Source organism: Cynoglossus semilaevis, chromosome 16 (assembly GCF_000523025.1).
Source record: "Cynoglossus semilaevis isolate Cse_v1.0 chromosome 16, Cse_v1.0, whole genome shotgun sequence".
NCBI classification, from domain to species: domain Eukaryota; kingdom Metazoa; phylum Chordata; class Actinopteri; order Pleuronectiformes; family Cynoglossidae; genus Cynoglossus; species Cynoglossus semilaevis.
In genome coordinates, this window is record NC_024322.1 from 8,823,328 (window position 1) to 8,835,997 (window position 12,670).

Below are 12,670 nucleotides of genomic sequence, written 5' to 3' on the forward strand. Positions count from 1 at the left end.
GGGGGGAGAGGAGGAGGGGACAGGGGGGGGGGGGGGGGCGGGGAGGGGGGGGGGGGGGGGGGGGGGGGTTATCTCTGGGGACACCTGAGCTACCTGTACAGCTGTCGGCCTTCACAAGACCAATCACTGCTGCAGCCTCCATTTAATTGACCCCTCTTTGTCTTTTGTTTGTGCTGCCAGGTGGTTGCTTTAGGGATGGATGGGGAGTCAGAACCAAACCCTGCTGTGCCAGAGGAGGCAGGGGAGCAGGTGGAGCCCATAGACGCCACTCCCTCCCTTGAGCAGAAAACGCCGCCCCCCTTAGAGGAGAAGGCTGGGGAGGCAGTTTCCATGGATACAGAGGATGGAGCCACAAAGGAGGATGGCACAGAGGACAACGATGATGATGATGTGGTCCTGGTCGGAGAGGAAGAGGCTCCACTCCTTCCCTCCAAAACCCTCAACCAAGATCTGCCTAGTACAGATGGCCCTGAACCTGGGGCTGATGTTGTACCTGTAGACATGTCCACCACTGTGCAGCCCACTTCAAGCCCTAGCATGCCTGTGTCTTCCAGCTCACCCCCGGCGGGCTCACCCCCAAAACCTCCCACCAAAGCAGCAGGAGAGCCCATTGTAATTGACGACGAGGAGGAGCCCGAACAAAAAGACACTTTTCCCCCTTCACCAGCGCCCCCTGGAGGCCACTCTTTACCTGGCTCGCCAGGTGTGCTCAGCAGCACCGAGCCGGATTCTGAGATCCGAATTGCTAGTGTCACCACACTGGGATCCAGTGGAAATACTCCACCACATTCAATGGACAGTGAGGGGGATGTGAACCTTATGATAACTTCAGTAACCTCACTGCAAGGTGGAGATGCCGAACAAGCGGTAAGAGTCTTGGTTTGCTTTTAACCTTTCCGTCTGTCTTTGCCTTGGGCTTGTGGGTTTTTGTTCTTAAGAGTCAAATTTCTAAATGTTTGGCCAAGATGGGGTTTTTTGTTTGTTTTAATTTAAACACTTAGTGAGGATTAATCTAGAATTAGCTTGTAAGCTAACTGAGCTTTTGTCCAAAATAGCCATTGATATTAATAAAAAAATGTCTTAAAAATATTTAGAATTGTTGTTTTAAAATCTTTACTTGGTTCATACAATCATAAGTAACTATGTCACCCATTATGATGTGACAACGTCATAATTTACGACATAAAAGAATCAGAAGGGTCTGATTTACGCTCGGGAGCCGTAATGAATAGCAAAAAGTCCCCCCCCAAAAAAATATCACAAATGAAAAAAAGTGGATCTAGCACAATTTGCGAATACAAACAAAGTTGTCTTTCTTGATGTAGCGCAGTGTGACAATTGTTTTGTCCGCTTGCCTCACCAACTAGTTTCCATGCAAAATTAGTTTAAAAGCTGCATGTTGGAAAGACTGAACTTCCTTAATAAATTTATGGGAGACGCTGTAGGTCAAGGACGTTGTGAACTCAGGACCCCCCAGTTGTGTGATTTGGTTGAATCAAGTGCATGTTTCAAATAGCAACATTTGTTGAAATGTTTTGTTATGGTAATAATCTGATTAAACCCATCATATATTCAGGCAGTTGAAGGGCAAACGGAAGAAAACGGTCTGCAGATAAGCAGTGCCTTCAGCCTGAATCCTGACACCCCATCTGGTCGACCTACAGCCTCCTTCAACCCTGGACGGGGGTCAGGCTCCGTGGGTCAGCTGGTACAGAATGGAGAGATGGGAACACACAACAGAGGAGGTGAAGATTTTATTACCTGTTTAATGTTTAATCCCATCGTTATGGCGCCAAATGCAAGTGCAGCAGTGTAACACGGGATTAAACGTAAAACATCAGCCTCTTTCAGATTTCACATATTTTTGTCTGGTTTCTTAAGTTACTAAATTATTAAAAGCAAGGGACTTACCTTACACGAGCACTAGATGGTGCTGTTGACTCAGATTTTCTTTTTTTTTTTACTTCAGTTTTTTCTTATTGATAATTACAGAACCTTATTTTGCTGCAAAGCACCTTCACAGCCTCAGAAAAAAAACTTAAAAAACAATAAAGCACTGGGAAGCTATGTTCGTTTACCATGAGAGGTTTGTGTTTACAGTAAAAATAAAGCTTCTTCCTGGTACAAAATCAATAGCCTTATCCTTATCAGCAAAGTCTTTGAAATGCTGTTATCACCAACGCAAGAAGCTTCGTAGGCTATGATGAATCATCACACCCTTATATCTTATCTGTTTTATTCACTTCGGCTTAGCATTTGTCCCTCTATGACCCATATTTAGCCCCATTTTGTGATCTTTTGTGAGTCATCAGCAGTCCTAATTCCAGTCAAAAATTACTGGTTGTTTTCATTTAAGACACCTACAAGAAACTCCAAATATATAACTACAGTGTCACTAAAACGTTACATTTAAGGAAGTAATTCAGCCCTCTATCACCCAAGTCTGGTTCTTCTCTGACTTCTGTTTTTTTTTTTTTTTTTTTACTGAGCCCATCATGTGTAACCAAATCTAGATGCAGAGCAGTGTACAGGAATAACGTCCAGAAATACAGTACATCACAAAAACTAAACTTTTGTTTTCTTCATTTTCTAGATTCATGGATATCGCAGTCAGCTTCTGTCCCCCGCAGTCAGAAACAGACAGGGGTTGACTCTCCTTCACCAGCCACATCACTACCGAAACCTCCTGGCCAGTCTTCCTCATCCACTTCAACCTCAGGCTCCCAAATACAGCCCAGAACAGTCAAGGTAATCCACTAGTACTAGTGTTTATTACCGTACTTGTGACTGCTGGGGAAGCTGCAAATCTTTGGTGTCAGATTTGTATTATTGCTTTGAATTTTCCATCCATTCCAGACCATGTTTTAGTTGACTTTAAAGTGTGTGTCAACCTTGAATAAACCAGAAGATTGCATACAATTTTTTTTCCACCTGTACTCATAACTCGGATGATGTCACAGCTGTGTGATTGTTTAACTGCTGGCGTGTTTGTGAATGACAGGTGACCTGTGCAAATTGCAAAAAGCCCCTGAAGAAAGGTCAGACGGCTTACCAGCGCAAAGGCTCCACACATCTTTTCTGCTCCACCACTTGCCTCTCTGCCTTCTCACACAAACCTGCCCCTAAGAAGAGCTGCACCATGTGCAAAAAGTGAGTCCGGAAACCTCGAAAAATCTCATTTGTTAATTCCGTCCGCGGCGACGCAGTGGACGCGTTAATCCATCTTTGCCTTTTCTATGATGTGTCTCCAGAGACATCACAAACATGAAGGGAACCATTGTAGCCCAGGTGGACTCCAGCGAGTCATTCCAGGAGTTCTGCAGCACAGGTTGTCTGGGTGCATACGAGAACAAGCAGAACCCACCCAAATCTGGCCTTAAGACAAAATGTACTGTCTGCGGGAAACTCACAGAGGTCAGTATGATGGAACGAGTCAACAGCACATATTTTACCGTTCAACGAGTGACATTTGAGCGGCATGAAAAGGATCAACTAGAGGATGCATTGAGGGGTCAATGATGGGACAGTGTACTACCCATGCACCCAGGTACGAGGTCAAACGATGCAGTACGATAGGTCTCTTGGTGTCTTATTCACTGAACATTCTAATCATATTTCACCTACCAGGGTCGAAAACCAAGACTCTGTCTTGTTCAGCTTAACCTTCTTTTCTTCGTTTACGTCTCTGGACGTGATTTTTAAATAGACATTTCTTTCTGTCTCGGCTTCATCTCTTCCTCCTCGGGTCATCTTTATATATTGTTTATCACTTCCTTCTTCTTTGTCTGACTTTAGCATTTCATAATAACATCTCTGGTCTAGTTTTCAGCAGTTTTTTTGTGTCCAATACTCAGCCATATACATTTGAAGGACAGTGTAAGAAAAAAATCAGTTCATTTTCAGATTGTAAATAAAGTAAAATGTTCAACCTTTTACTCATTTCTTATTACTCATTTTAAAACACCTCAAATCAACTTTTCCTAAACCTTAAAATGACATAATGGGTATTATCTGATTTATTATTATTAAAGAGAGAAAAAACATATGCTTATGCTTAACAATAAAACAAACATCTTAATCAAACTCAAATCCATCTGAAACGGTTAATTTAAATAGTTATTATTGTTGTAGACCAATAATCCAAATGAACCACTTGTACAGATTTAATGCGGCGTTAACCTGAACCACATCCTTTGTTTAATTTTTTTTTTTTTTCCTGTTCTGTGCTCAGATCAGGCACGAGGTCAGCTTTAAGACTGTGACCCACAAGATCTGCAGTGACACGTGCTTTAACGTGTACCGCCGGGCCAACGGCCTGATCATGAACTGCTGCGAGCAATGCGGCGATTACCTGCCTAGCAGAGCGTCGGCCAACCACTTCCTGCTGGTGGACGGGCAACAGAAGAGATTCTGCTGCCACACCTGCATCAGAGAGTTCAAGCAGGTAAAAAAAATAGTCTCGTACCACAGGATGAACGTGAGGATTCCTCCGCTCTCTAGACATTTGTTTGAATTCAAGGTTATGCAACGCTAATGTTCCGTTCCAGGCCCACAGTAAATTGGCAACCTGCAGCACGTGCAAAACTCTGATTAAGACGGGCGAGGTGCTGCACAGCATTGGGTCGAGCGGCACCATGGGCTCCTACTGCTCCGTCAGTTGCATGAACAAGGGGACGCTGACAGTGAGCTCGTTAACCAGTAAGTAGACGGCACAGAGTGATGAAGAAATGGATCTACGCGTTTGTTTACATGCTTGTTTGTACTCAGGTGTCGAGCCCACGTGTCACTTCTGTAAGAAGAGTTCATTACCGCAGTACCAGGCCACACTGCCAGAGGGAAACATCCTCAACTTCTGTAGCTCGCAGTGTGTCACCAAGTTCCAGGTGAGAAATGAGGAGTCGCTGAAATAAAAATGTAAAATAAGAAATCCAATACACCTGCGAAAGGACAATCAGATGTCGGAGATCATTTTGCTTATACCAGTTGCTTTGCTGTGGCCAAAATATATAGCCTTAAAAAAAGCATTTAAGTGCCTGGACTATTTTTCAAGATAGTCGCAGTCTAAGATAACCGAATATCAGGAATGGAAAATTATTATTATATTTTAACACCAATTAATTTCTTTTATAAATCCAATTCAGCACATAGATTATAAAGGTAATAAAGAAGCAGCTTTTTTTTTAATGTTTTCCCCCTGTTCTTTCCTTTGTCACAGAATACTACTATACAACCAGCCACCAATGGACAGACGCCTGTCTCCACCACAAACAGCACAGTTCAGCTCAAGTGTAACTACTGTCGAGGAATATTCAGTTTGAAGCCTGAAATTCTGGAGTGGGAGGTGAGCGCCACAAATGACATAGTAACCACACCATGAGGAAAATAATATTGACTACGATTACAAAACGAAAAACTAGCATGCGATGAGGTATATGATGTAGAAGTAAGATATTATTATATAGTTTTTCTTTAAAAATAATAGTCACCCTGTGTAAGTTCATAAAAACAAACTCAGCACAGACTGATAAATATACGTTTTGCCGTGTCTCCAGGATAAAGTCTACCAGTTCTGCAGTAAAACGTGTTGTGACGACTACAAGAAGCTCCACTGCATTGTGACGTTTTGTGAGTACTGCCAAGAGGAGAAGACGCTGCACGAGACGGTGAAGTTCTCCGGAGTCAAGAAGCCCTTCTGCAGTGAAGGTCGGAGTTTCTTCTCTCTGTAATTTTCATATCAAATTTGATTAACTGTATTTGTTGTTGTGCATCAACCCTTTTACTTTCCCTTTCCCAGGCTGCAAACTGTTGTATAAACAGGACTTCATCAAGCGTCTAGGTCTGAAGTGTGTCAGCTGTAACCATTGCAGTCAGCTCTGTAAAAAGGCCGTGACTCGGCAGCTGGGCGGTATGACTCGGGACTTCTGTAGCGAGGCCTGTGCCAAGAAGTTCCATGACTGGTACCACAAGGTCTGCTAATACAATGATCTCTTTGTCTTCATTCTTAACTGAGAGATAAAACTATTAGTACTTTAAAATTTGAACTTTTTTTTTAATATTCCCCCACTAGGCGGGCGCGGTGCGACTGCTGTAAGGTGCAGGGTCACCTGACGGAGTCTGTGATGTGGAGAACTGAGGTGAAGCAGTTCTGTGACCAGGATTGTCTGCTCAAGTTCTACTGCCAGCAGAACGAACCTATCATGGTCACACAGAAGGGCCCAGAGAACACCAGTCTGGGTATGAACCCTTAAAATGAAACAACTTACACTTATCCTTGTGGTACAATGACAATACAGACCATAAAATAAATAAAAAAATTATGGTCGTTTAATTATTGGACTTTTTATTTTGACGCCATACAAATCACAAAACACTAATTGGGGAAAAGAAAAAGATTATTATATAAAAAATACCATGTTATATAATTGGGGAAAAGAAAAAGATTATTATTATAAAAAAAATACCATGTTATATTCTTCAATTACGTGAGTGAATAAGCGTTAAATAATTAAAACAAAATTCAATAAAATTAAATTTAGGTATTGAATCTAATTTTACAAAATTGGAAAACACTTTGGCTTATATTGCCAGTTATGCTATAAAAAAAACAGTATCCTACCATTAAAGTCATGAGTGAAATTTATTGCTAACTCTGCCATTATGTTCCTAAGATATTTTGATCAACCCAACCATAAAATGTTTTTTTTTTAATTTTTTTATTATATTTTAACACACCAGGTGTTGGTTTTTTTTTTATTATTATATTTTAACACACCAGGCGTTAATAAAATGGAGAAGCAGCAGCCTGTAGCAATCACATTTTTTGGACCATTAATTTGAACCTTAATTATGTAAAGGTTCTGGTGAAGTTATATCTGTCAAAGAGTAGATCAAGATAACTGGAAAAGTAGAGTATAGATGTTGTCTTTTTTTTTTTTTTTCTCAATTTTAAAATTACTCTTTCTAGAATCCCGAAGAAAGAGCAGCTGCTTTGATGTGCATACCTGGTAATATGTTTGACCTTTGACCCTCTCATCCCTGCCATTAAAAACAATGCATCTGGCAGCTGTGAGGACACCTCTGTGCCCTTTAGATTCAAGAGCATGTGTGCTGTGGTTCCTCCTGCTGCACCGCCTACTGTGCTTTTCAAGCAGTGAAAAACAGTCTATGAACCAGTGTTTCAGTATTTACTGGTCTGGTGCAATACCACAGTTAACTGAGAATATGTGCAAAGAAATCATTGTTTCCCTTTGGCCCTCACTATTTAGTTATGTTATGTTTTTTTTTTCTTTAACAGGCCTCAACACTCAAGGATCCAAAGTTGTGGTAAGTAACAGTTGATTTCTTTTTAAGTCTATAACTTGATCAATCTACTTTAAAATGTTTTTTATGGGAAATAACAGTTTCTTTGCTCTGGTGTGGCAGCAGGTCAACCAGGGAAGTTTGACGTACTCTGGTACAGGTTTGTCCAGGGACGTCAAGAACAAGGCAGTGCTCTGTAAACCGCTGACTCTGACCAAGGCCACGTACTGCAAACCACACATGCAGAGCAAACTGTTACAGACAGGTAAGTGCCACCACTGATCCCCTGACTGGTGATTGGAACGGGATGGTTTTCAGCATTATCGGTCCTGACCAGCCACCGCCAGGCACATATATTTGACTTCAAAGATCACCACAAAAATAATATAAACTGAAGAAATTTTTGTTTTGTTATGCAGACTTATTGCCCAAGTTTTTTTTTTTCATCTACAGATGTAGATGACGGAGTGAAGAGGGAGTATGTTCCCGTGCCCATACCTGTGCCCGTCTTCATCCCCGTACCTATGAACATGTACGCCCAGGTCACACCCACCCCAATATCTCTGCCTTTACCGGTAAGAATGTCATGGTGAATTTGAAGAAAAGCCAAAGTTAAAATACAACTGTGTGATACAATAGAAAAACACCGTCTTGGTTGCTGAATGCACGCTTGTGATTGTTTTCGGTCCAGATCCCCGTGCCTATTCTCCTGCCCACCACCCTCCAGGGAACAGAGCAGATCATCCAGAGCATTAATGAACTCAAAACCAAGGTATCCCACGACTCTGTGAAAGTTGATGCAAACTCCATGGATGTGGACCAGAAACCAGGTTTGTTTGTGAAGACGGTTTAAAAATCTCCAGTCAAATACATATAGAACAACATGATGAGAGCGGGGACTGAACTTTGATGTGTTATATTTCAGATGTGAAGGAGGTAAAAGTAAAGGAGGAGCATGAAGAAAAGGAGAAAAAAGAGAAGAATGATGAGGAGGAGGAGGAGAAGGAGGAGTCGTCGTCGTCGTCGTCTTCTTCTTCATCATCATCTGGGAATAGCTCTGAAATGAAAGAGGAGACGAAGAAGACAGAGGAAGAGGAAGAAGACAAGTATGAACCAGACCTGGACCTGGAGGCAGACTTCCCTCAAGGTAAAAAAAAAAGCCCACCATTTAGGACTTTTTATGGCATTTAAGAACAGACCAAATTAAATATAAGATGCTGTTTCCGATCTCAACATCAGACCTTGTTCCTGACCAAGAGGGCGTGGATAAAGACACAAGCTCCTCCCTACCTCCTGCCTTGGCAAATAAAGAGGAAAAAAAAGAGGGGTCAACAGTTAGACTCCAGACTAGGAGACAGGTATGAACACCAATACATAAGCTGTTGTACGCATTTCGTTGATTCTCCTGATTTTGTAACATATGGTTTTTTTTATCAAAGGGCAACAAGAGGCGAGCAGTGGAGGGGAGTTCAGATTTACCTGTGTCCTCTTCGCCCCGTCCTTCGGGGAAACGTTCGGAGGGACGATCGCTGCCTTTGAAAGCCCGCTACGGCATCAACGCTTGGAAACGCTGGGCGTTGGCGCCTCACGAGGAAGCAGAGGACAGCAAAGGAGAAGACATTTCCGAACAAAACAAAGGTAAAGAATTGAGACTCGGAAGACTCCTTATCTGTCGGTTTAAAACATTGTGGACTGATAACAATTCCTGTTGCCGATCTCCTACAGCTCGATCCAAAAGCAGCCTGTTGTCACTGAGTCCAGAGGAGCTGAACGCATCTCTGTCGCAGTTTGTCAAGGAGGTCTGCAGGCCTAATGGGGAGCGCTATTCTCCAGACAGCATCCTCTACCTCTGCCTGGGGATCCAGCAGGTTGGTAACAAGTCGAGAGGATGCTTGAGTCATCCGATAAATAGATATATTTTAAAATGTTAATCGCTATGAAATCAGTACTGTAGCTCGGGAAAACCATGCACAACAAACACATTTTAACATAAATTGGCGTCACACACAGTAATACTTATTGTGATAATGGTAACAATTAAATAAATCTAAATGAACACACACGGCTGAGGTTGGATATGGTGGGTTGTAGGCACACGATTCCCGTTGGTGACGCCTAGTGGTGGGAACTATTTGACTAGTAAATGTTTCCAGTGGGACACGTTTAGGTGGTGCACACTGCTCACGCGTTGAACTCTTATCAGCATGGCTGCAGAGTGGCTCGGTCTGAAGACACACGACGACACGTAAGACTTAGTCCGCTGCTAATGTAAGATTGTATTTGATAATGTATGTAATGTAATGTTTGGATGTTATTGTTAAAGTCGATATATGACCTTAATAATGAAATGTCTAGTTTAAAATACGTATCCTCAATGTTTTAGATTCCTCGTGTTTCCGTATGAACATGTAACCTTCGGCTTCACGTGGTTTCTGTGCAGCCTTTTGTGTCCTGTGATTTGAACTCTTTGCTGTTCACATCCTGAAAAAGTGATGATCCACTCGATATGAGGACACTGTAAATAGTTTTGTGTAACTGTTCTTGATGGAGCGCAGGCAGAAGTTTAAACGAGCGCTTTTACTTTGTGTTGGTTGTTTGTAGCATCTCCACGCCAAAGGCAGAAAAGATGATCTGTTCGGTGACCCGTGTTACCAGCACTTTGGGGAAGAACTGAACAAAGTTCTGAAAGACTGGAAGCCCCATGTGCTTCCCGATGGTGAGTGCAGTTACACACACGCGTGTTCAAACACGCGATGGTCGTTTCAGAACGAAACCGCGTCCCCTTGTGGCTGTCTTTGGCATTGCTATGGTCTCTGAAAGGTGTCTAGTGATTATTACTGTTTTGCTGTTCACATCCTGATCCACTGTGATTGCTGTAACGTTGTATGAAGACACACTATACTTACTGAAGAACACTTTATTTATTTATTTTTTGCCAAAGTGCAAAACTTACTGCAGTGCTCCACAGGCCTAAACAGTGTTTCCCCTGCAGGCTCCCTGTGGGGGCGAGTGGAGGAGCAGAGCCTGTGGAGCAGCCAGCAGCTCGGGGAGCAGAGTCCCGAGGCTCTGCTGCGCTCATTGGTTTACCTGAATACCAAATATCTTGGCCTGCGCACCGCGGAGCAACACCTCCGCCTCTCCTTCGCTAACGTCTATGACCCTGACACGGTCCATCCGGACACCAAGGAGACAAACGTCTGCATTCGCGTGCCTTCCATTTCTCAGGATCACACTGGTGAGCACAGCTCTACTGAGCTAACTGCTATTCTGTTTCATCTCCAGTGTTGGATGTTAATTATTTCTTTCCATTTTGCATCATTTACAGTCCAAACAAAATCAAAGAAGAGGAAGCGGAAGTCGGAGGAAGAAAATCAGGACAAAGAAGCCGACGAGGACTCGGGAGGATCTGCTGTGTTCTCTCTACTCAAGAAGCATGAGCGCCACCTCTACGACATCTACAGATCCAAGTGGTAGGTCGGATGTACACTGCTAATGTGCAGTGAGGTAATTTAGATATCAAAAGAAATTGTAAAAAAAATTCTACAAGTTTTTATAAAGTCCTGTGATTATAACTTTTTGCTGTTCACATCCTGAACAATAGTGTTGATCAACTTAATATGAGGACTTGATGTAAAACGCCTAGTTTAATTTTAATGTCTTCTAAAATCTTAAGCAAAAAAATTGAAATTTCCTCCCCCTATTTCCCACCCCAGCCCAACATCATTGTGGGAGAGTCATGACGTCTTCTACGTTCAGCCAGAACCTTCCTGCAGCCCTAACAATCCGCTGTGGTTTACATCCACACCACTGGAGCAGCAGGTTCTGGAGAGCCACCTCACCAGAGTCCTCCTCGTCAGCGACATTAACAAAGACAAAAAGCACCTAGAAAACCAGAACAAAGAGGAAGAAGGTGCTGGTGAGGCAGTCGGAGAAGAGTAGCAGCCATGTTGGACTTTTCCTTGTAGAACCTGAACAGTCAGCGCAGGAGCTTAGCTAGTAAGTTTGTGCACTCCTCTCCTTTTTTTCTTTTAGCGTCTGTGCCACTTCTCCTCCTCAACACTGACCTGTTTCCTCCTGGCGAGGGATGTCGTGGGCAGAGATCCTGGTGAGGCTGAGACCTGGAAGGCGGTGGTGAAGAAGCTCGGACTCCCGCAGGTGGAGATGCAAACCTAAAAGGATGAAGCAGGGACAAAAACATATCTCTAAACAGGCACACACAAGTCCTGATGTAAGAGTGGGGTTTAAAAATTCACCGAGGCGTTATCGGTCCATCCCAGTTGAATCAGGTAGAAAACATGATACTGAAAAATAAGACTTTTTTTTTTCTCATCACCCACCACTCTAAGCTTTTAACAATGTTGCTGTACTCTGTTCAAAGAAGGCACCAGGTGTCCTCGTAGGCTGGAGGACAGGAAGCCACGTAATGATTTTTGTCTTCGTTTTCAGCTTCTTTCGTCTGCACTATTGCTCTGTGAATTGAAAAGAGGAAGTAGAGTTCATTACCTACGGTCAAGTTATCTTTAAAACCCCCTCCCCTTGCGCTCCCTCCTCCCCTCCACCACAAGAGAGTCAAAGCCCTGTGGCATCTATCTGTCGTGAAACTCTAGTGGAGCAAAAGAGACCATTTATTCTAGATGTCAAATAATTCAGGAAATTCCAATCGTACCTTGCTTGTGAAATCCGGCGTATAGATTGCATATTAAATATTATCTCGTTGTCCGTTCTCTCATCAGTTCTATCTCATCAGTTTTGAGGCTTAGCTACACAGCACTTCTTCTCAGGAATCCGAAGTTCCGTCAAGTCTAATTTTGTCCTTGCAGCAAAAACAACATCCGTTGTCTGACCCCGATGAAGGGTCCAGCCTGGGACTTCCTGTTTAAAAACTGATCCCAGTACACGACAAGGCTTAAAACAGCTGCTGCTGTTCTCACGGAGGCCGTAGTGAAAAAGTGGATGTTAAACTCCAGGGTGAAAAGCGAAGTTTAGGATGGAGGACAGATGTAAACGTTTTCCACCGAAGGGTGAAGCAGGTGGTCAAGGACAAAAATGTTGTTTAAATGGAAGTCTGAAGGACGTGGCGACTTTGAATTAATCTATGAAGTCAAACGTTTTTAAGAAGGTCCATGTTCTTCGTGGCTAGTATCAAATCTGTACATAATCTCTTTTAGAGGAAACAGGCGATAGCCATGCTTATTGACAGTGCCGTACGATTTCCAAACTTCGGAGGTTATTTTGCAACCCATTGGCCACCATTGAACTCCTTCGCCAGGCTTAAATTTAATTTGTCGTACACAGAGACTAAACTAAGACGATACTTATTGAATCGTAGGCTACGGTGTTAGCGATCTGCGTAGTTTAGGAAATATGACCA

The 12,670-nt window shown here is 42.9% G+C and overlaps 1 protein-coding gene across 1 annotated transcript in view; it reads left to right on the forward strand.

Annotated features, from left to right (window-relative positions):
- zmym2 (zinc finger, MYM-type 2) overlaps positions 1-12,670 on the forward strand; it is a 19,721-nt gene that overhangs the window by 5,501 nt on the left and 1,550 nt on the right. The window contains exons 2-26 of the mRNA XM_017040021.2: positions 181-867; positions 1,577-1,745; positions 2,594-2,748; positions 3,002-3,150; positions 3,252-3,414; positions 4,232-4,444; positions 4,548-4,698; positions 4,768-4,883; positions 5,216-5,341; positions 5,553-5,703; positions 5,795-5,968; positions 6,070-6,234; positions 7,295-7,323; positions 7,423-7,564; positions 7,753-7,874; positions 7,991-8,129; positions 8,225-8,446; positions 8,539-8,657; positions 8,739-8,937; positions 9,025-9,167; positions 9,901-10,015; positions 10,292-10,534; positions 10,625-10,769; positions 11,013-11,215; positions 11,332-11,585. Coding sequence (XP_016895510.1) covers positions 196-867; positions 1,577-1,745; positions 2,594-2,748; positions 3,002-3,150; positions 3,252-3,414; positions 4,232-4,444; positions 4,548-4,698; positions 4,768-4,883; positions 5,216-5,341; positions 5,553-5,703; positions 5,795-5,968; positions 6,070-6,234; positions 7,295-7,323; positions 7,423-7,564; positions 7,753-7,874; positions 7,991-8,129; positions 8,225-8,446; positions 8,539-8,657; positions 8,739-8,937; positions 9,025-9,167; positions 9,901-10,015; positions 10,292-10,534; positions 10,625-10,769; positions 11,013-11,215; positions 11,332-11,408 — 4,302 coding nt within the window. The 5' untranslated portion in view covers positions 181-195 and the 3' untranslated portion in view covers positions 11,409-11,585. The remainder of the gene's footprint in view (positions 1-180; positions 868-1,576; positions 1,746-2,593; positions 2,749-3,001; positions 3,151-3,251; positions 3,415-4,231; positions 4,445-4,547; positions 4,699-4,767; positions 4,884-5,215; positions 5,342-5,552; positions 5,704-5,794; positions 5,969-6,069; positions 6,235-7,294; positions 7,324-7,422; positions 7,565-7,752; positions 7,875-7,990; positions 8,130-8,224; positions 8,447-8,538; positions 8,658-8,738; positions 8,938-9,024; positions 9,168-9,900; positions 10,016-10,291; positions 10,535-10,624; positions 10,770-11,012; positions 11,216-11,331; positions 11,586-12,670) is intronic.